Genomic DNA, 20,468 nt, shown 5'->3' on the forward strand with positions numbered 1-20,468 from the left:
TAGCAAAGTCGCCTCCTAAGTAGCATGCTTTTTCGACCCAGTTTCTTCTATTTTAGCATTTCATTTTTGCATAAAGACACACCAGTTGAAAGTATCCCAGTGCTGCCAACCCGGCTTTTATTTATTTGGCATTTTATCTTGCGTTTTTTTCTTTCTTTCTTTTTTTTTTTAAAACACACAGACAGTTGGATTAGAAGATCATGGATTTGGGTTAACTCCACGGACGTCAGGCTTGACAATTGGTGTAAGTAATACGGTATTAGGTTTTGTTTGTGCAGCTGTCTTTGCAGCGGCACAAATATGACAGCACAAGTTTGCCCTTGGCCCAACCACAACTACACTAATTCTGTCTTCCTAAATGTTGGGATATTGTCGAGTCTCATTTTATGTTTTTATATATATATATATATATATATATATATATATATATATATATATATATATATAAGATAGCGCCAGCATCTACCTGCCTACCGATCTAATTTATTATTTAAGAGAAATGAGACAATAAAGGGAGGATACCAGTCATTTAATATATCTTGCATTCATTCAGCTATTTCCCCCCAACCAAAATTGTTTGCTTAATTTATATTTATTCATTTTACTATTCATTCAAATCACTGAATAACTGGTGGATTGGGTGAGTAATAGTGTAAAAATATATAAACTTTATTTTAATAAGTCCTTGGTAAATAATTATAACTTAATTATTAAAATAAAATGAGAATAAAATACTTTACTTGCAAAATAAAATATTTTAACCATTTTACATGTAATGATTCATTCTTTGTTTCGTTTTTATTTGTTGCATAAAATAATAGCAGTTTGCCCAAACACAGTAGGACTACTTCTGCCTTTCAATGTTTTGGCCGCGAGACAAAAATATCCCACTAAGATATGTTTTCCTGTACTTTCAAATGAACAACTTGCTCGTATTTAAGTATTTACGGTTGCAATGTTTCTTAAGTCATACCATAATAAAAAATTGAGGGCACAACCTGTGCTTCTCACACGCATATGAATATTTACTTATTTTGCATCTCGTATCATGTCTTCTAAAATAAAAATTAAATCAAAACAAATTAATCAATGTACTGTACTGTATTTCTGAGGGTCATGACGCAACAGATTAAACGTCATACTGTTGTTTTCTTGTTTCCAAGCGTTATACGTCACGTGCACTCACGGTACCCAATCATTTTAGATTTTTTTTCTCATTTAAGTTTGACAGGCATAATATACACCTCGTTTTACGACGATTAAGAGAAAAATATAAACTTTCCTGTCCTGTAGCTTTGTTAATTAAATTTAAGTATTCATTTGAAATATTACTTTTCCATGTGATCAGGCAAAGATGAGTTTTACCTGACAGTCAAAATATTGGGCATATACACAGACCTCATATGATTGGTTGGCAACCAGCTGGCGGGGCTTTGCAAAGTTCCAGAAAGGCAACACAGTCGTGTTTGCCTCTAAAATCGTGATGTTTTCATATCGGGAGTGTTTCACGATCGGTAGCGTAAACTACCGGTAACGATGTGTACGCGAAAAGCTGCCGTAAAAGTATTGGAAGGCCCGTGAGTCGCCATTTGCTTTTAAATGTAACATATTGATCTGAGCGGGTTCGGCTGTCATTTTTTTCGCGAGCAAGCTAGCTTGTGGCTAGCGAGCAATTCTTCAAAGCTTCACGATGAAATTTTCACGAGAGATGAAGCGTAAGTATCGCCTTTCATTCCTTTGCTGTCTCCCCCTCGCCGCCATTGTTTATTTCTTGTTTGTTGCCGTTGGCGCCGATTGTTGTTTTTGTAGTGCTCCAGAAAGCGAAAAACAAAGCCCAGAACAGCAAGGACTTGAGAGAGGAGGCCACCATCTGCAATCAGCTTGGAGACCTGCTATCAAGAAATGGTCAGTGCTTGATTGGTGCCCTTAAAAAAAAAAAAAAAAGACCTTTTTATTTCAAGGATAAAGGAGACAATAACGGGGCGGGTCACGTCTCACTTGAACTGTCTACAAGGGTTGGTTAAAATCACACGCTGCAAGCTTTGTGGTTGACAATAACGCACGTAAAAAATTGAAAATTAAAAATGTATTTAAAAGTGCACAGATTAAGCACTTGAAATCTATCTGAAAGCAAGTAGGGATTGTAATCATTATATTTACATAATATTGTAGTAATCACATTATTTTTACATTAGCCAGCAACAGTTTAGTTTAGTAATATTGGGCTTTGAAAAACAGGCTTTGAAAATTCTGTGATATTGCATATCTAATGTTGTGCGTTTACGGAACATGAGGTTTTTTTTTTTCAAAGTTTGGTACGGTGAGGATATATTTTATGAGCAACATAAAAATATTTTCCCCATTATGATACTCTGCCACAACACTGAGGATGGTTGCAATGGCCACTTCAACCTTAGCACCAAGAATTTAGAAAACTGGATGATGGGTTCCCTCAAAATGGAGTCTTTTGTTTTGGACAAAATCAACTGATTTGTCTGCTACTCAGGAAGCCCTTCTCTGATTGGCTGACAAGTTTCAGTTAAGAATATCCCCCGATTAACTTCTCCTTTGTTTGGTATAATTGCAAATGTGCCCCAAATTTGATGATCTGATGAAACCATTTTGGCACTTTTGCGTAACCAATTCGTAGTTTTCGGTCACGTGACGTTTTTGTTCAAGTGAAACACACACCGACACGAGGTTTCATTTAATGAGCTTGGCGCAAGCCCTGATGCACCAGTGTTGCCGGCCCCCTGACTAGAATTTTATACGTAACATTTTCCCACTACTGTAAATACCTCAGCTGAGAACAATCCCACATGTATCCATCCACCAATTTGAGTAAGAAACAGTGTATGCGACTATGAGGTACTTTAAAGTATTTTTCTACATTTTAATTAATTAAAATTATAGGATAATCTACAGCAAGGAAATATTCCATATTTTTTGTTGTTGTCCCTTTTGCAAAAAAAAAAAAAACAAAACTTGTTTTTGTGCATTTCTTTCACCCAAGGTAACTTTGAAGCAGCCATCATGGAGCACCGGCAGGAGTTGTCGCTCTCCGAGGTGTTAAACGACACAATTGGACGAGCTGTGGCCAATCGTAAGATTGGAGAGTGCTACGCCGAGCTAGGAAACTTTGAGGCTGCACTGAAAGTGAGTTCATCTGCAGGACCAGTGTCAAACTCGTGGCCTGGGGGCCATATCTGGCCCGCCACGTCATTTTATGTGGCCTGCAAAAGCAAATAAAAATTGCAAATTGTGTTCTGAAAAGAAATGTAATTGAAAAATGTGTTTTGTAGGCTTCTCGTTTTGTCTTCATAGGTTTGTCGTGTTATTAGTTATAAATGATCATTCCTTTTATGTACAAATATTAATTTAGAAAGTGTATCTCTAAACAGGTTGCGTGTGCGTGTTTGTCTTGTCCAGCATCAGCGGTGTCACCTGGACTTGGCCCGCTCTGTCAACAATCTCGCAGAGGAGCAGCGGGCGCTCGCCACCATTGGTCGAACTTACATCTTCCGTTTCGAATCGGACCAATCGAGGAAAAGTCTGGAAGAAGCAGAAAATGCCTTCCGGAAGAGCCTGAGTATCGTAGATGACCTTCTCGGTGAGAACCTGCTGCTGTCTTCTCTCTTCTCCTTTCATGTATGAATATAATAATGACCTAAATGAATCTTTGTGTGTGGGTCTCTGTGTGCATTTTTAAGGGACAATGCCGGAGCTCGAGATCAACAAAATGAAGGCTGGACTTTTCCTCAATCTCGGTTTGGTTTGCAACCACCTGGGAGAGCCCAAGCGCTGCAGCGAGTTCATTCGGCGCAGCGTCTTGACCGCAGAGTAAGAGCAGCCTCAATAAAACATAGAGCGCCTCTTTGTAAAGTCAACTCTGTGAACCCTTTTTTGCACCTTTCTTTAATCTGTGTTTGAAAACATCATCGGGTCAAGGCGAGATACAAAATTATCTTTATTTCAAACATGGAAAAAGATAGTGATGGTTTAAAATTAATTCTAGAGTACTTTCTCTGACTGACGGCATCGCACAGCAGCAATTATTGCTGGCTTAAGGCCAAGTGTATTGTACATTCTGTATCTTCTGCTCTTTCTCGACCACGTATGTAAATAACCCTGCTCAATATTTACGATCAAAACTCGTGTGCGGAAGTCGTGATGCCGAGAATTGTGACGTGGAACACAATCCAGCCAATCAAGAAGCACACAAGACTGACGAGTACAAACAAAAATATCTTGTGTAAAAGGATGGTAAGATGTGCTTTCCAAAGGAAGACAGTTTTGAAGGACATTGCTGCTGTAGCAGTTTAAAAAAAATCTTTGTGTACCAGGCCCGAGTCTCAAGCACGAAACTCGTATTTTACAGGTGGCCTTTAAAACCGCTGTGTCCTTATTATATTATTTCAGTCAGTTCTTGCCAACAGCGCGAATCTCTCAAGTGGTTAACCTCATGTGAGTATGGAAATTCACTTCCCCCGAGAGCGTTTCTTAAATGTAAACTTGGCATTTTTATGTTTAATATTAACATAAGTTATTGTTTTGTAGCATAATTAAACCGTAACTTACCTGCAAGGCATTGCTTCTTCTCTTTAGATGTTTTCTGTTGGTTCTGTGATCTCGAGCGTCTTTGCGTAATCAGCAAAATTTGTTGCTGGCCTTGTTGATTTTAAGTATTTCTGCTATACTAGATTATAGGTAAAAATCTTTTCTTTTTTAAGGGTTGGTCAGGAGTAACCTATGCTCTAGTGGGGTTAAATGTTGCATCGAGGCAGATTTTACTGAGAGCATTTTTAAAATTCAAACACCTTTCATCCAAGTCCATTTGGTTCCTCTGTCTTAAAAGAAAGCAAAGTTACAAAGTTAAAAACTAGAAACCAGAAGGGACCATATTGTCATTGGATGTTACTGAGAGATGATCAACCATTTATTGCCTTTATCCCATTTTTGTTCTGGTATTTGATATTTGTTGGACTTTTGGACCATATTTTCCAAGAAATGTCATGCTGAATTTCACTGAGCTGCCAGAGAATCCTCCGCAATTTCAACTCTCAACTACCGTCCATTGCTTGGTTACTTGGTTAACGTTCTTCCCGTTTGCTGTTAAAAAAGGAAGAGCGGGCTGGTGGAGGACCTCTACCGAGCCAACTTCCATCAGGGCAACATCTTCTTCCAGAGCGGGCAGTACAGCAACTCCTTGCGCTCCCTCAAGCAGGCCAAAGAATGCGCCCGGAGAATGAAGGACAAGTTCAGCGAAAGCGAGTGCTTCCATTGCATCGGCAAGGTGACAACTTACTCTGGAAAAGGCATAACAAGACAGAAGCTGAATGAGTTTTGTGACTCTTCTCTCCTCCCCCAACATACTCAGGTCCAGCTTTGTTTGGGGGATTTTGTGACCGCGAGACGATCCCTTAAAAAAGCTCTGTTGTTGGGTTCCCAGCAGCCACAGGACAGGCAGGCGGTGAAGAAAACATTTAAAAATGGTAAAGGAGCTGACTTGCTTTTCAATATACTCTACATAACATTTACTGCTAAGTAATAATAAGTACATGTTTTTGGCCACGATTAGATTGTTTTAGAAATGCTATATTAAATACAAACGGGTCTTCCACGCTACTCAGTTTCAGGACGGTGACTTCTGACATGTTTTTGTGTTATTATATATTGCCCTTCAAGTGTTTGCATCTTAACCTTGAAGCCATGGTTTTCCTCCAGAATGTAGCCTGCTTAAAAGGTTCTTGCCTGTGAACACAGCCAAATATTTTGTTATCTGTTATCTTCCCTGCGTGGGCAGAGCTCGGCAGACGTTTGCAAGCAAAAGCTTGGACAAGTTGTATCTCTAGTTTTAGCCACTGCTTGTTGCAAATGTTTGTCGTATTACTGCAATGCTGAATTTGACATGGCACCAACGTTCCCTCTAATTTTTTACGTGTCTGGGCAAACACGCTAAGGCCGTGAGCGCTTCTTTTGACCTCTGTGAGCAACATCAGACGTATGCACTGCAGTCATTCAGAGTCATTCATTGAAGTTACATGCCTCATTAAAAGGTTCAGATTACATTCCCATCAGAACATTTTTAAGAACAATTTTGCGTTTTTGCAAACTTACACTGAAAATATATTTAAAAAAATACATTACAATACAAATATATATACCAAGCCAACTATTAACTATACATTTGAAATGTCGGTTCCAACTTTGTTTCATTTTTTTTTTTAACCCATAATGATATTCCCGTCTGTTTTTCTTGGTGTAAAACTGACTTATTGTTTGCAGAATATCTTTCGCAATGCATGTTGAAAGCGGAATGATGCTCCAAAACAGTTTTAATGTTATGTTGCCTCCTATATTTAAAATACAGAATTAGCTTTTTAGGCACTGTATCGTCTGTGATTTCATCCTCAATCAGGCTGTGCCAAGGTGGAATTTTAACATAATACACCATCTCATCCTGCACTTTCTACTTTGAGCAGACCTTTCTCACTCAAAAAGGAGAAAATCTCATCCGGTTTCAGCACTTTTTATTGTATTGTTCACATACCCCGGTGTTTTTAATTATAGGTGTACCCCTTTAAAATGGAGGGGGGGGGGCGGTGTCAGGTGAGGAAGTAGAATGTGTGGCCGAGCAGCAGCTCTTTGTGAGGGGCAGTGTGCTGTCATGTTTAAAAAAAAAAAAAAAAAAAAAACACGTCAGGCTGTAGTTCACTGCGCTGGATCTGTTTTCTTATGGGCTGAGAGTGTGCGCAAATGGGCAGTTGTGCACCTTAGACGGAACATTGCCTGGCACAGTTAAAGAGTTTACTTGTGTCTATTTCCTGTATTCCGGATTTAGACAGGAATGACCCCAAACGTAAGATGTGAAAGTTGAAGGCACATGACTTCCTGTTCCCGCGTACTTCAGAAGCCTTTTTTTTTTTTCTTTTTTTGGGTGTGGGGGTGGCGATTACAACCTTGTCCATACGATGTAATTCACATACAAAGCGCCCCATACTGGGAAGGAGGTGAGTTGATTTAGAGGAGTTGCTGAATCGTTATTGAATTAGGGGTGGAAATATTGTGTTACGTTCATTAATTGATATTTTGATTTTGACTTTAATATACTGGTAGGATAGCACAAACCAGTTAAGTCCAGTATTCAACTCACAGTCACGTATTGCACTCTTTATTACCTCAATTGAATGAAGACGACTAGTCGGCAATTAAGTCCACAGTTTAAATCCAAAGGATTCTTTCAAGAAATGGACACCTTATCCATCCTCAACCTAACTGCAGTTTAGGACCTGTGTTGCCATGGTAACAGGTCCGATGGCAAATAGGGATAACCATTTGACAACATTTCCTCAAATGAGTATGGACGGTAATGGTGAAGCCAGGACAAAGATACACACATACACCTTTCATTAATTCACCACTACTGTATCACATTAAGTGCCGTTTCCACTCCAGTGGTCATCACCAACACTTGTTTGCTGTCTCTGGTACCTTTTCGTCGTGTGCCCCTTTTGAGGATAAGCGACTTGGATCATGGGTGGGTGGATAAGAGACAAAAAGGCTGCAATCAAATGAGGTGCAATTGAGGCAAATGGCAGTATAGTATTAATATTGGTAGAACTAATGAGACACAAATGGTGAATTTACATGCATCTGCAACTTTATCCAGATTCTTGCTAAAATATATTTGCGTTTTGGTTGGCCTATGCACGCACGACAGCTTTTAAAAGTTCTGTGGAAATCTGTTCAATTTGTCTAATCCTGTTAACTCTATTTGCCCTGCTATTTATGTTTGTATACAAATGCACTTTTTTTAATCCATTCCATAGCCGACCGGGGCTGTAAGATTGAAGAGGAGTTGGGGGAGGATCTGACCAGGAAACTGAGCTCCCATGAGGCTGTGGGGCTGGCAGAAAAACTCGGAGATATTGCCTCCAAGGTTGGCTGCTTCCACAAAGCTGTGAACGCATATCAAGCTCAGGTGATATATTTTTTTTTTTTGTGTGTGTTTTAGGTAATTACTTTGAAAATGTCATTTACAAATGCACTTTTTAAATTAATGCCGCTTATCCATCCGGATTAGCTGACACTTGCCGAGGCGTTGGGTAAGCCCGCACGCGAGCTGGCGGTCATCCACGTGTCTCTGGCCACCACCTTCGCTGACCTGGGGCGGCACAGCGAGGCTGTGGGCCACTACAAGCAGGAGCTGACGTTACGGCAGGGCAGGCCGGCCGAGGTAATCTGATTTGCCAGGGATGGGTATAACGTACCAATTCGCACGTCAGCTGGATCTATGTGTGTGCGTGTGTCAGGAATGTAGCACTTGGCTAAACATCGCAGCGGCCCAGGAGGAGAGCGGCACTGCCCCCGAGGAGGAGGACAGCAGCTACAGGGCGGCGCTTCACTGCGCTCAGAAGAGTGGCCAGGCAGGATTACAGGTCAGGAGGCCTCTGAATCCAAGACAGGCATCTTGATTGCCTCTGGGCAATAATAATTGTATTGTTCCAGTCACTTGGAGTTTTGATTTAGATTTTTAGAATCTTGAAATGTTCTTAACTCTTCAGTCGAAGCCAGTTTTGTACTGAAAGGTTTTGCTCTACAGTGGATCAACTTCCTGTAGCTGACGTCATCTTTTCTTCATCGGACCACAAAAGAGTTGCCGCTGATTCGACAGGTTGCAGTCAAGTATTGCACACTAGTTTGCCTCCAAATTCATTCAGGTTATGTTTAATCCACAAGGAACTCCCCGTCCGTTTAACTTTTTAAGCAGAACTAAGATGAGCCTGTCACAGAAAAAGTCATCTCACCCACTCCGAAGATAACTGCAGTTTAGGATCTGTGTTGCCATGGCAGCAGACAGCAGTTACATCAGAATCATTCGCCTTTGCGGCTATTCTTTGGTAACATTTGTTTCTGTACACATACTGAGATGTGCTCCTAATCATTTGGTTATTATTTAGCACGTCTGCTTCACCATCGAGAGGTTATGAGTTCACTTCTCTTGTTTGGAACGAGCACGTCTTCCCCGTGCTCATCTGGCTTTTCTGCGGGTATTGTTAAAAAAAAAAAAAAGTTTAAGTTCAGGCAAGAATGTGAGTGTGAGCGCTCCTCTAGCTGTATGCACACTGCAATTGCCTGGCAACCACTTCACCCACGACTTATCGGGAACATTTGCTGGATTTAATTGAAGGACAGTTCTCCACACATTGCACTGGACATTTTAAAGGAATCTTTCTCTGTGAGTTTCATCGAATACAGTTGTGAAGGCAAATTATTTTCATGCTGCTTTTGTTTGCCATTACAATGCGCATGTGTACCTAATATTGCGGTCAGTCTGTGTGCATATGCCGAAGTCAGCTCAGGTTTCCTTCCTGTACAGAAGCGTGTTTTGAGGTTATGGTTGGCGGCCCAGAGGCGAAAGGGCTCGTCGGACGCCGACGACACTGAGGTCAAGCTGCTGGAGCTATGTGCCTCCGAAGCCTTGAGTCCAGATGGCAGTGATGGAGAGGAGGAGGTGGAGGAGGAGGAGCTGGAGAACAGTGAATCTCAGGATGAAAGTGATGTCGTCCTCTCAGACTCAGGTGTTTGTTTTTTCTTTCACTCAAAGTGTGCAAAGGATGCAGTTGCTCTCAAGTCGATCTCACAATGCCTCGTGTTGTTTGTAGATGAGGACCTGGAGGGATATGACAAGATGGTGTCTGGAAGGAGGAAACCAGGAGGGGTGAGAAAGATGGAGAAACATTAGCTCTCAATTTCAGTGTCGAATGTCTGCTGCAATGCGTGTTTCTGCAGTGGAACAAGAGGAATGTCAAGGGTGAGACGTGCCTGCACAGAGCGTGCATAGACGGCGACTTGAGGCAAGTCCAGTATCTGATCGAACAGGTGGGTCAAAAGTAGATTTCAACAGGGAAAACATACAAGTTCTTGGAATGCCGTCACAGCCTGTACTTGTGGTTGTGATGGGGGGCTTTGTTTATATTGCAATATGCTTTAAAATGTTTTTCCATTAATGAATTTGCTGTCAGGGCCACCCGGTGAACCCTAGAGACTATACTGGCTGGACTCCCCTGCATGAGGCCTGCAACTTTGGTCGCTATGGTAACTCATTTCAAGTCATCAAACCACCGTACTGTATACGTTTCTTCGGGAGGACCCTGTCTCACGCTCGGTGTGTCCTCCATTTTTCTCCAGACATTGCGGCTGTGCTGCTGGACCGAGGCGCCAACATTAACGATCAGGGCGGCGAAATGTGCGATGGTTTGACTCCTCTGCACGACGCCCTGAACTGCGGCCACTTCCAGGTGGCCAGACTTCTGGTGGAACGAGGGGCCGACGTCAACCTCCGCAATCAGAATGTATGTGTGTTTCATTCTCAGTGTGTTTTTGTGTCGGTCTTACGTTGTTATTCTGTGGTCATTTCTGTGAGTGTTTTGTGTGTCATTATGTCTGTGTTGGCACATCTTTAGTGTTTGTTTTATAGTGTTACTGTGTCTCAGGGAGTTTGTGTATTTTTTTTTCTCTCTGTTACTGTTAGTATGTCATTTTGTGCGCTTAAGCATTTCGCCATTGTCGTGTATCAAGTCAAAATTTAAGTGATTTGTTGACCATATTTCCGTGTTCCCGTGTGTCCATGGATATTCAGTACCACTTTTTCAGACTGATGCCACGTGTATGAGTATTCAACTCTTTCACTCTCAAGCTGTCTTTTCTTTCTCTCAGGGTCAGACTGCTTTAGACACACTCCGTCAGTGGCACAAGATATACAAAAAGGAGCTGGACCAGGAGACCAAGCAAGAGTGTGCAGCTACAGAGCAACTGCTTCTGAGGCGGTTGGATTACAAAGTGCCTTGTTTTTCTTATTCAGTCAATTTGCATCATTTAGCATCCCAAAAAAATCTGATCTCATTTTCCTGCCTTCCGCAGCACACATCACGGCAACCGCTCCAAAACCTTTTGACGCTCTGCAGGACAGCGAGCTGTTCGACGCCGAAAACTCTGAGCCACTTTTGTCCCCGCAAGCCGGCAGCCAAGACAGGTCCAGGAGCAGCGATAGGTTGGAGTCAAACGCTTGTCCTAGCCTCAAGAAGCGGCAACCGGGCACTTCATCGGAGCGACTCCAGGCCAGAGGAACAGAGTCCACTCTTCTTTATGGGGTAATAAGAGTTATTGTAACACACTACACACTACTCTAGATGCTTCATCGCCACCATAACTCAATTAATTGTCCAATGCCAAAAGTCGGCAATAGTTCCAAGTTTGTCAAAAAACAAGAGCGAGATGAATCATTTCAAAACTCATTATACCCTTAATGTGATTTATGATCTGTTTAATGCAACTGGAAAAAAATATATACATTTTTAAGAGGGGGAGTGGAAAAAAAAACCCAACTGCATCTCCTTCAACACGGTGTCGGCCTCACTGACCAGTTTTCTTCTCGTCGTTCCATCAGTTCTGAAGTGGCGTCCACTTCTTAGTAATGTCTTTTTTTAGCCCGTTTTTCTCTACTTGATGACTCACTTCACTGCGTTCCATGGTACAATATATTTAATGACTTGGAAGTTCTTTTGTACCCGTCTTCTGACTGATACCATTAAATAGTGAGATCCCTCTGATGCTTAGAAGTTCTCAATTTGGACCACGACTTGTGCTCTTAACGTCACGACCAAAATCTCAGAAACAGGCAGCTGGAACTTCTGATTTTTATTTGGGATTCATCAAAGGCACTTTAAATAGTAATGTGCTGACTCCCATTTTACACAAGATCGAATAGGACTGAAAAATACTGTACCTAAAATTTTCTTGAAAGACCATTTGGGATTAGCATTTGAAGTTGGTCATAGTCAAAAATAAAGTGAAACAGACTGATGGCTGTAAACAATAAATATCATCATTGAAAAGCACGTGTATGTGCAATTTGAAAGCCAAATCTATTTTTTCCCCTTCCTTGTGGTCTAACAGCCGTGCATCAATTGCAAACCTGTAAAGACGATCCTCACGATTGTAATGATAAAAGTACATAAATCATATACACTGTGACTTGTTTACAGCTTTGGCAACGTTAAATTGTCTTGTTGTACCCTCGTTTGCATGCATCCCCAGTACAAAATTTGACGTGAAGAAATGCTTGAAACTCTCTGCAATCGAGTAAGTACAAACTACATTTATTATGTTTTGTTTTCAGACAAACTTTTCAGATGACAGCGATTCCGACAGCCATGTTAGTCGTCCACGTCCAGCCCGCCAAAGACTATCTGTCCAACCAGCTCAGAGTCAAAAAGACACAACTCCAAATAAAGAAGCGGGTTCAGCTGCCAACCCCGGCCGGGAAAGTGGGCAGGATCCCCCCGCGGCCTGCATCTTCGCACAGGACGAATACCGCAGTGCCATTCGAGGATTAGGCAGCGCTAAAACGCTCCTACAAAGCCGCTCAGCACAGCCTCACTTCCCCAGCACGTCTGGCCTTTCGTCCAGTAGCAAATCAGCTCTTGTTCCCGAGGAGGAATACATGGAAGACGACTGGCTGGACGATGATTTGGGAGAGAGGCAGCCCAAGAAGAAGAGGCGGCTTCAAGATGAGCAGAACTCTACCGCGAGAGTTCCAAACTCTCAGATCTTCTACAGGAGTGAGATGAAAGGGAAAAAAAAATGTGATCTCCTTGTTGTGTCCATAGTTTTGAAAATATCTGTTGTGCTTTCAGGTTCTGCGCTTCCGCCATCCGGCACCAGGGGGCCCTCTTTGAAAAGGAATAGCTCACTGAAGGCACATCAGGTGAAAATGACTCAGATGCCTGGCATGATCCGTTTGGGAAGAAGAGAGGTCAACAGGTCACATAGCCCCACCCTGACTGATGACGATGGGAGGCCAGACACGCCTCTGCCACCTCAACCAATACACATGCAGGTCAGAAAACAATCATACATATTCATGTTTTAGGTGACATACTGAGACAAATGGGTTTCCTCTCTAATTTACCAATTCAGAAAATATTATAAAATGATCCTTTGAAATGCCATTAATGAATATATTGTAAATTATTATTTCTGATACATTCCAGTAGATTGTGCAGATCTCAATAATTACACATATAATTTAAGTTTTTTTTTCTTTTAGCCTCCAACCCAAACCATGCCTGCCTCTACCCCCACATCACTTCCTCCGCCAATAAGGGTGAGGGTCAGAGTTCGGGAGGACGTCTTCCTAATCCCAGTCCTGCAAAGGTTTGACGCAGTGAAAGCATTTTGTTGCATTTGCGTGATGTTAATTGTCAATCTGTCATCCACCGCAGCGAGGCCGACTCCTGCACGGTGTCATGGCTGTGTGACCAGGCGGCACAGCGTTACTACCAGAAGTGCGGCTTGCTGCCTCGCCTGTCACTGCAGAAAGAGGGCGCTCTACTCTCTCCGCACGACCTACTGTTGACCGTCCTGCACACCAATGAGGAGGTTTGGATTGTATCAGCGTATTTGTCGTAACAATTTAAAAGACTGATCAAAACTGATGTTGCAGGTGTTGGCTGAGGTGTTGTCTTGGGACCTCCCCCCACTTCAGGAACGCTACAAGAAGGCATGCGTCAGCCTGGCAGTGGGTGAGTGGTCAACACACACATTTGCAGACATGCTAATGCACTGTGCAACTTTACAGGGCCCATATTAGGGCAGCGATTCCCAAACATTTTTGCAGCACCCCGCTTTTGGTGATGAAATGTATACATTGTACAAATTCGGTTGAATCATTCAGAATATATTTTTCTAAATGAACCAATATCGTCTTTGAGTCGAGTCAGCCTCTATGAGTCGTGATCTGAATCGAACGGTTGCTTAAACGAATTGTAATACCCTTAATTTATATAAGTATTAAAGTGTGTGTCAGTGTGGTGCAATATGCTGAGTTTGGAGCATCTGGAAAAGATAATTTTAAAAAAATCACTTATGATGCTCTTGTGTGTACCATAACAGCAAGACTTTACACTGGTGTGACCGTGTATGAGGCATGCTTATGGCTCGGTCCCTTTGACAAAATAGTTGGCTCTTAAAAACAAGCCAGTTTCATCAGGTCAAAAAAAGTACTCAGCAATTATTGATCCTTGGCCTCATTTGATGTAAGCATGCCACATACCATAAATGCGCAGTTTTTTCCAAAAATGTTTTCAGAAAGTCAATTGAGCACATTTAGGTATGGATGAAAAAAAAATACAATCACACTGTATAGCCGCATACAGGTATATAGAGTGGTAAAAAAAAAAGGTATACATATAAATTTTGATATGATATTTGATGTCTTATGTTACACATTTATATATATATATATTATGGTAACGTGCACCACCAACCTGAACTCTGACCTCTGCAGGGGGGCGGGGGAGCTTTCGCATTTTACGATCGTTAGCGTAGCATATTTGTGTGTTCAGAGGCGAGAGAATGAGTATATTGGTAGAAAGGTGCTGAGGATGGAGCTGCCAGGCAAAAGAGCAAGTGGAAGACCAAAGAAAATGATGGATGGATGTTGTGAGGGAGGACATGAGGACAGTGGGTGTTAGAGAGGAGGATACACGAGATAGGCTTACATGGAAAAGATGACACGCTGTGGTAACCCCTAACAGGACAAGCCGAAAGGAAAATAAGAAGAAGAAGCGTAGCATATTTGTTGCTACTGCACCAACTATCAGAAACGACTGCCCGCGAGTTTGTTTTATAATTAAGACAAAAAATGTCGACTACAAGGGTTAGTTCTGCAGCCGCTTTTAAATGAAATGTTTCACCATTCCGGCCGATGACACGGCCACACTGGAAGCAAAATAATGTGGGCTGAAACTACGTAGTACAATTATTTAAAAAAAAAAAAAAAAAAGGGATAGCGCACACAATTGAAATGCTCGTGTGTTCATGAGGCTCATTTTGACATAGTTTGAGGTTTGGTTTTGATCGCTATGAAGAGCTGGGACCGATTGCAGCCGAACGGGTGCAAGAGGCTCTGCTGTTAGCACAGTGGACCTTCCCCTTGAAGCGCTGACAGTAATGACGAATAAAGGGAACCAAGACTCTTGGGATTCAAAAAAATGTTTCCTCACAAACGCCATGGATGGCACAGAAGATGACATGCTGTGGGAGCAAAATAGGATCACTGTTCATGAATTCAGGAGGCATCTGAACTAGGCCAATTCATCAAGGATGAGTTTGACAGTGATGCACAAAGGTAGCTACAATGGATATTTTTCACATTGGAGATGAGTCAGATGCTTCTTTTGAAGTCTTGGCCAAGGATGTGTAATGTAGTGAGTAAACTTCACTATGAACTAATGTTTTATGCACAAATATGTAATGGGAAAAAAGGGTTAGTACAAATAAAAAAACAAACCTGGCAAAATACAGATAATTGCTAATATTTTGAGCATATGGATTGCAGAAAATTGGCGGTGCGGATTGTTCATTGGTCGAAAGGTCAACTTGGGGGATGCATATTATATTTCAGGACGCATTATATTCGAGAAATTACGGTACATGTTATCAAGACACTTGGGACCTGTTTAAAATGGTGAGAAAAAAATGTCAACACATCTGTGTTCCACGCAGAGGAGAACAGGCTCGTGACCCAGCTGTGCGCGGTGCAGGAGGGGAGCTCCTCCATGTTGGTGTGCGGCCTGGGTTTGGCCTCGTCCTCCCTCGCCGCCCTCCTCCGTGCCCTCAAACTGCAGGCCAGCCTCACTGAGCTGCGCTTGTCGGGCAACCGCCTCAACGACAACCTCCTCGCCGACCTGGTCGCCACCGCCGTCACGATGCCTCGGCTTTCTCTGTTGGACATTTCGGCCAATCAGGTCACAGGGGAGGGGCTTGAGAAGGCTGCGAGTACCATAAAGGGACTCAGCCATCCTGCATTTCCCGTAAGTAGCATTTCAATAAGCGTTCTCATCTAGATGGCTGACTTTTATTTATTTTTTTAAATTACAAAATTTATAGCGAAACCTCCATGTTAAACACTAACTGTTCTCCGAGGCTGGTTCATAAAAGTATGAAGAAGAGTGAAGCACTGCATAATAGGATTCATACTAAGTACATAAAAGTACTCGGGCTTTGAAGACGGGTCACATATGTGAGGAAAATGGGACGGGAAGTGTCTTTTGTAGTATTTATCTTGATTATATTTATCTTAAAAATATATGTATATGCAGTCCTCGGAAGGTGTCTGTGCGCCAGCCAAGACAGATGGAAGGATGAATTTGTAGTTCATGTCGCTCCATCTTCAAAAATATCAGCTCCATTCCATTTCTAGCGCTATTGTGATCACTCACAACTTGTGGTGATGTCACAAAATAAAAAACTGAACTCGAACTGTGGTCACAATGTTCACAACATTTCAGAGCTCCTATTTATGAGACCCCGAGCAATACCTTTTCAAAAATAGCAGAGTGCCTCTTCAATTTATGCTGAGAAACAGTACATAAGGGAATCATTATCCATCCATCAATTTTCTTTTGCCGCATATCTTCATAAGGGTCGGGGGGAGTGCTGGAGCCAATCCCAGCTGTCAACGGGCAGGAAGCGACCCCGAAAGGGACAAGCCGAAAGAAACTTGCTTGCTTTGGGAGGAAACCGGAGTGCCCGGAGGAAACCCACGCAGGCACGGGGAGAACGTGCAAGCTCAACACAGGCAGGGCCGGGATCGAAACTGGATCCTCAGAACTGTTAGGCCAACGCTTTACCGGCTGACCCACCGTGCCGCGAATCATTACGATGTTCAAATTTATTTTCTGTGTGACAAGAAATGAGCCGTCTGCCTCCGTGTGCCCTGCGATTGGTTGGCAGTTCAGGGTGTACCCCGCCTCCTGCCTGATGACAGCTGGGATAGGCTCCAGCACTCCCGTGACCCTCATGAGGATTACCGGTTTAGAAAATGGATAGAAATGACCTGGTAGAATCAAATCACATTGAACATTACCAAAGACGATATACCTTGGAATAAGCTGGACATCAGGCTTCACCTGTGTGTGTCAAATCCTGAAAGTTTGTTTGTGTTTCCTGGCAGTGTCTGAAGGAGTTGAACCTCAGCCTGAACCTACTCGGTGACAACATATCAGAGTCTCTGTCCTCGCTGCTGTCTTCCTGCCCGGTCCTGGCTGAGCTGTCTCTGCAGGGCTGCGGCCTCACGTCGCGCTTCTTGCAGCAGCATCGTTTGCTGCTCGCCAGTGCCCTGACAGGTGGTTTCTCAAGGCACAATGAGAAAAGATGTCATTGCACATCACCTAACTAAATTGTCACATAACGTATACCGCATATGCTGCGACAACGATGCTGTCGTCTCACTTAAGGTGCAAATTTACTCTTAGTGAAATGTGGCCCTGTTTAGTTGAAGACAATGCTATTCTGTTGTATGAAGAGGAAAAGGTAGATGCACAAGTTTATTGGGCCTCAAAATAGTAGAGCACTTGATTTTTCGGCCTCTCTCTGTGTTACTACACATCACTGGGATAGACACAAATCGATGAACAAAGGTAACAACAAATTATTTGCAGTAAATAAGACTCTTTGTACCCATGAAGTGAAATTGGGTAATTTTGTCATCTCTCCTGGCAGACTAATCTGTTTTGGCACACTGGCTGGGGATCATCGGTAGCAGTTGTTTACAAGCCCGTCACCCCAGTAAATGACTATATTCATGTTGCTTACTTCCTAGGGACGGGCCACCTCAAGTCAGTGTGTCTTTCCCACAATGCACTGGGCTCCACTGGATTTGAGCTAGTGCTGAAAACGCTGCCTCTGCACACGCTCACACACTTGGACCTGGCAGGTGTGCGTAGGGGCACAGCTGATTATCTGGCACTGGAGCACCTCACCAACATCCTGTCGCAGGTACGTCCACTTGCGGGTCATAACGTTAGGAAGACCTGCACCGTGAATGAACCAATACATTTCCTGGTTCGCATATGTACAAATAGACATGTTAACAATGTGTTTTTTCTCCTTTTTAATAGGATGACTGTTCACTAACCCACCTCAGTTTGGCATCTAATGGCTTAACTGATGGCAGCGCTGCAGCCTTGGCCAGGTTCAGTAATAGCATGCATTCTTGGACAAAATCATTTTTACATCTACAACAAATGACACTGCAATCGCAGATGACCAGTCCAGGGTCTACCCTGCCTCCTGCCCAAAGTCATCCGGGATAGGCTCAGAAACCTTTGTAAATATCTGATGAATTTGTACATCATGTTGCTCCAAAAATATCATTCCATCTATTTTCTGTAGTGCTTGTTGTCACCTCAGGTCTTGGGATGGTAGTCACACCCTGGACTGGTCGCCAGTGAATCGCAGGGCGCTAAAAAATTACCATATTTCCCGGCCTACAGAGTGCACCTGGTTATAAGAGACACCCAGTACAAAGAAAGATGGTACACAGAGAGTTTAATGCTAGTGCCACTGCGCTAAGGCTAGCGCCGCACTAACAGGGCCGGTTAAAAAAAAATGGTAAAAATCACTGAAACACGGCAATAACATGCTAGCGCAGTGCTAACAGGGCTGGACTGGTAAAAGTCACTTCCTCGGCACATATATTCCACCGATCTTACTCTTACGTTATCCGCTCGAGTGCCCCCTTACAGCCGTTAGGAAAAAATGCACAAATTAGCCGCATCACCGCATAAACCGCAGGGTTGAAAGCGTGTGGGGGGAAAAAAAGTCGCGGCTTATAGGTCGGAAATTACGGTACTTTGAGCCCATTTTGTCAACTGCTGATCATCACATCTAGCGATTTAGAATTATTGTTTACTTTGTTTTAAAAGGAGACATGCTGTATTGTACATTTAGACAACTTAAAATAGTTCCCAAATGTCATCATAATCAAGGTGTTGAATTACATTTATCGATGAGTGTAGTGGTCAGCGCATGTGACGTAATGACAACACTGGAGAACATTGTGATCCATGCTAGTTAGCACAAGTTGACACTGGTAAAGGGACTACTACATAAAGGATAAAGAATACAATAATAAATATATGTATTATGATTGTAATATGTATTCTTCTGCTAATTTATCTTTAATTTTCACCCTCCTGTTCCAGGTGTCTCCCTACATGTCCCCACCTGGTGAGTTTGGACCTGTCAGGAAACCCGTCAATCACCTCAGTTGGATTCCACAACATCCTCAGCGCCCTCCGGGAAGCAAGTCGGTCCCTGACTGTTCTAAACATTCAAGGTGCATATCCAGTAGTAGTGTGATTATAATAAATAAAGAAAATGTATCAGAGGAAGTCCAGTAGGTACATTTGAATTCCGTTTGTCGCACCACCGTCAGGTTGCCAGGTGTCGGGGCCTTTGGACAGCGAGGATCTGGACACTTTACCAGAGTTGGTTCAAGAGCTGCGTCTTTGCTCTCAGGGCCTCAACAAGCTGGACCGGCAGACTTTAAAGCAGAGCTGGACTAGTAGGAAACCTCACAGCTATTTTCTAGACCGGAAAGCAGCGTTCTTCCTCTCGACTGGGCCCACTGTGTGATGTAAACGTTTGTGAAATGTGCTTACAGACTCGAGACGGTGTCATATTAGTTGTTCAACTGCGTGGAACCTGCAGCTGAATTTTATTTCTAAAAATTAAAACTCAACAAAACAACAAAGCATTTCTTCGAAAACCAGAAACTGCACTCTAGTTAGAACATTCTAACAGTTTTGTGTAAATACTTATTCTGATTGTATTTCTTATTTTTTGGCTTTGTATTTGTTCTAAAAATACTATTAAACAAGCCTAGTTTTAAAGGTCCACTGTCATGAAATGGATGATTAAAAGTATGTTATTCATGAAAAAAATGGCAGCCGGTATGGACCTGTCCGTTTTTTCACCACAAAACATAATTTGGCTTTTTGTAACTCCCACCATGAAAATCCTCTTGGGGATTTGTTTTCGAGAAGAAGCAGAAAGTGACGTACAGGGTAGTAGCGCGCTCAAGTGATCTTGTCTGTTTATACCAGTTTTACCTGCTGGAAGGTAGCTCGTTGTTCCTCCGTGTTAGCCAAAATTCCGGCTCGTTGTATTGCTGGATATTGCTCGAACACTCAGGAGAGTGGATTCACTCTTCATACTTTTCAAAAAGACCGGGTTCGTCGTAAAAAATGGATTGCACGGGTGCAAAGGACGAGAGCTTTGTGGGTTCCAAATGACAGGTGTGTATACAGCTACTAAAAAAAGTAATAGTAATAATAATCTGTAAATCAGGGGTGCTCAATGCTCCGAGGTGGATCGGCTCGGGAGGCGGTTTGGCCGCGGCATTATCGTCGCTCGCAAGTAGCGTTGTTTTTATCACCGCTGCGCGAAGGTGCATCGGGGGTGGGGGAGGTGATTTGGCTGCATGCGGTTTGGCCGTGATCCGCATATCATCTAAATATGACTCGAAACGATAGGGTAATATTGCCCCAGTCACTTCTCTCGCTTGTGAGATGTTCCCTTCTTTGAAAAGAGCTTCCGTGTCAGAAGGTGCATGTTTG

The 20,468-nt window shown here is 42.7% G+C and overlaps 1 protein-coding gene across 1 annotated transcript; it reads left to right on the forward strand.

Annotated features, from left to right (window-relative positions):
* Nucleotides 1–1,072: 1,072 nt before the first annotated feature.
* tonsl (tonsoku-like, DNA repair protein) lies at nucleotides 1,073–19,746 on the forward strand. Its single transcript, XM_061844239.1, has 28 exons — nucleotides 1,073–1,715; nucleotides 1,810–1,905; nucleotides 3,014–3,156; nucleotides 3,430–3,610; nucleotides 3,711–3,840; nucleotides 5,122–5,293; nucleotides 5,378–5,492; nucleotides 7,830–7,981; nucleotides 8,084–8,236; nucleotides 8,313–8,438; nucleotides 9,380–9,581; nucleotides 9,666–9,721; nucleotides 9,793–9,882; nucleotides 10,026–10,098; nucleotides 10,192–10,355; nucleotides 10,720–10,849; nucleotides 10,924–11,153; nucleotides 12,182–12,623; nucleotides 12,699–12,901; nucleotides 13,112–13,218; nucleotides 13,287–13,443; nucleotides 13,508–13,586; nucleotides 15,571–15,878; nucleotides 17,021–17,192; nucleotides 17,669–17,844; nucleotides 17,967–18,040; nucleotides 19,053–19,186; nucleotides 19,286–19,746. Exons 1-28 carry the CDS (start codon nucleotides 1,691–1,693, stop codon nucleotides 19,483–19,485), a joined length of 4,290 nt encoding a protein of 1,429 aa, XP_061700223.1. The 5' UTR covers nucleotides 1,073–1,690; the 3' UTR covers nucleotides 19,486–19,746.
* The last annotated feature ends 722 nt before the right edge of the window (nucleotides 19,747–20,468 follow it).

This window comes from Syngnathoides biaculeatus, chromosome 15 (assembly GCF_019802595.1).
Source record: "Syngnathoides biaculeatus isolate LvHL_M chromosome 15, ASM1980259v1, whole genome shotgun sequence".
NCBI classification, from domain to species: Eukaryota; Metazoa; Chordata; class Actinopteri; order Syngnathiformes; family Syngnathidae; genus Syngnathoides; species Syngnathoides biaculeatus.

Coding starts and splice junctions, on each gene's coding strand:
- tonsl (XM_061844239.1), top strand. CDS start 1,691: ATGAAATTTTCACGAGAGATGAAGC. Junction 3,157..3,429: donor ACTTTGAGGCTGCACTGAAA/GTGAGTTCATCT, acceptor TGTCTTGTCCAG/CATCAGCGGTGTCACCTGGA. Junction 9,582..9,665: donor TGTCGTCCTCTCAGACTCAG/GTGTTTGTTTTT, acceptor TGTTGTTTGTAG/ATGAGGACCTGGAGGGATAT.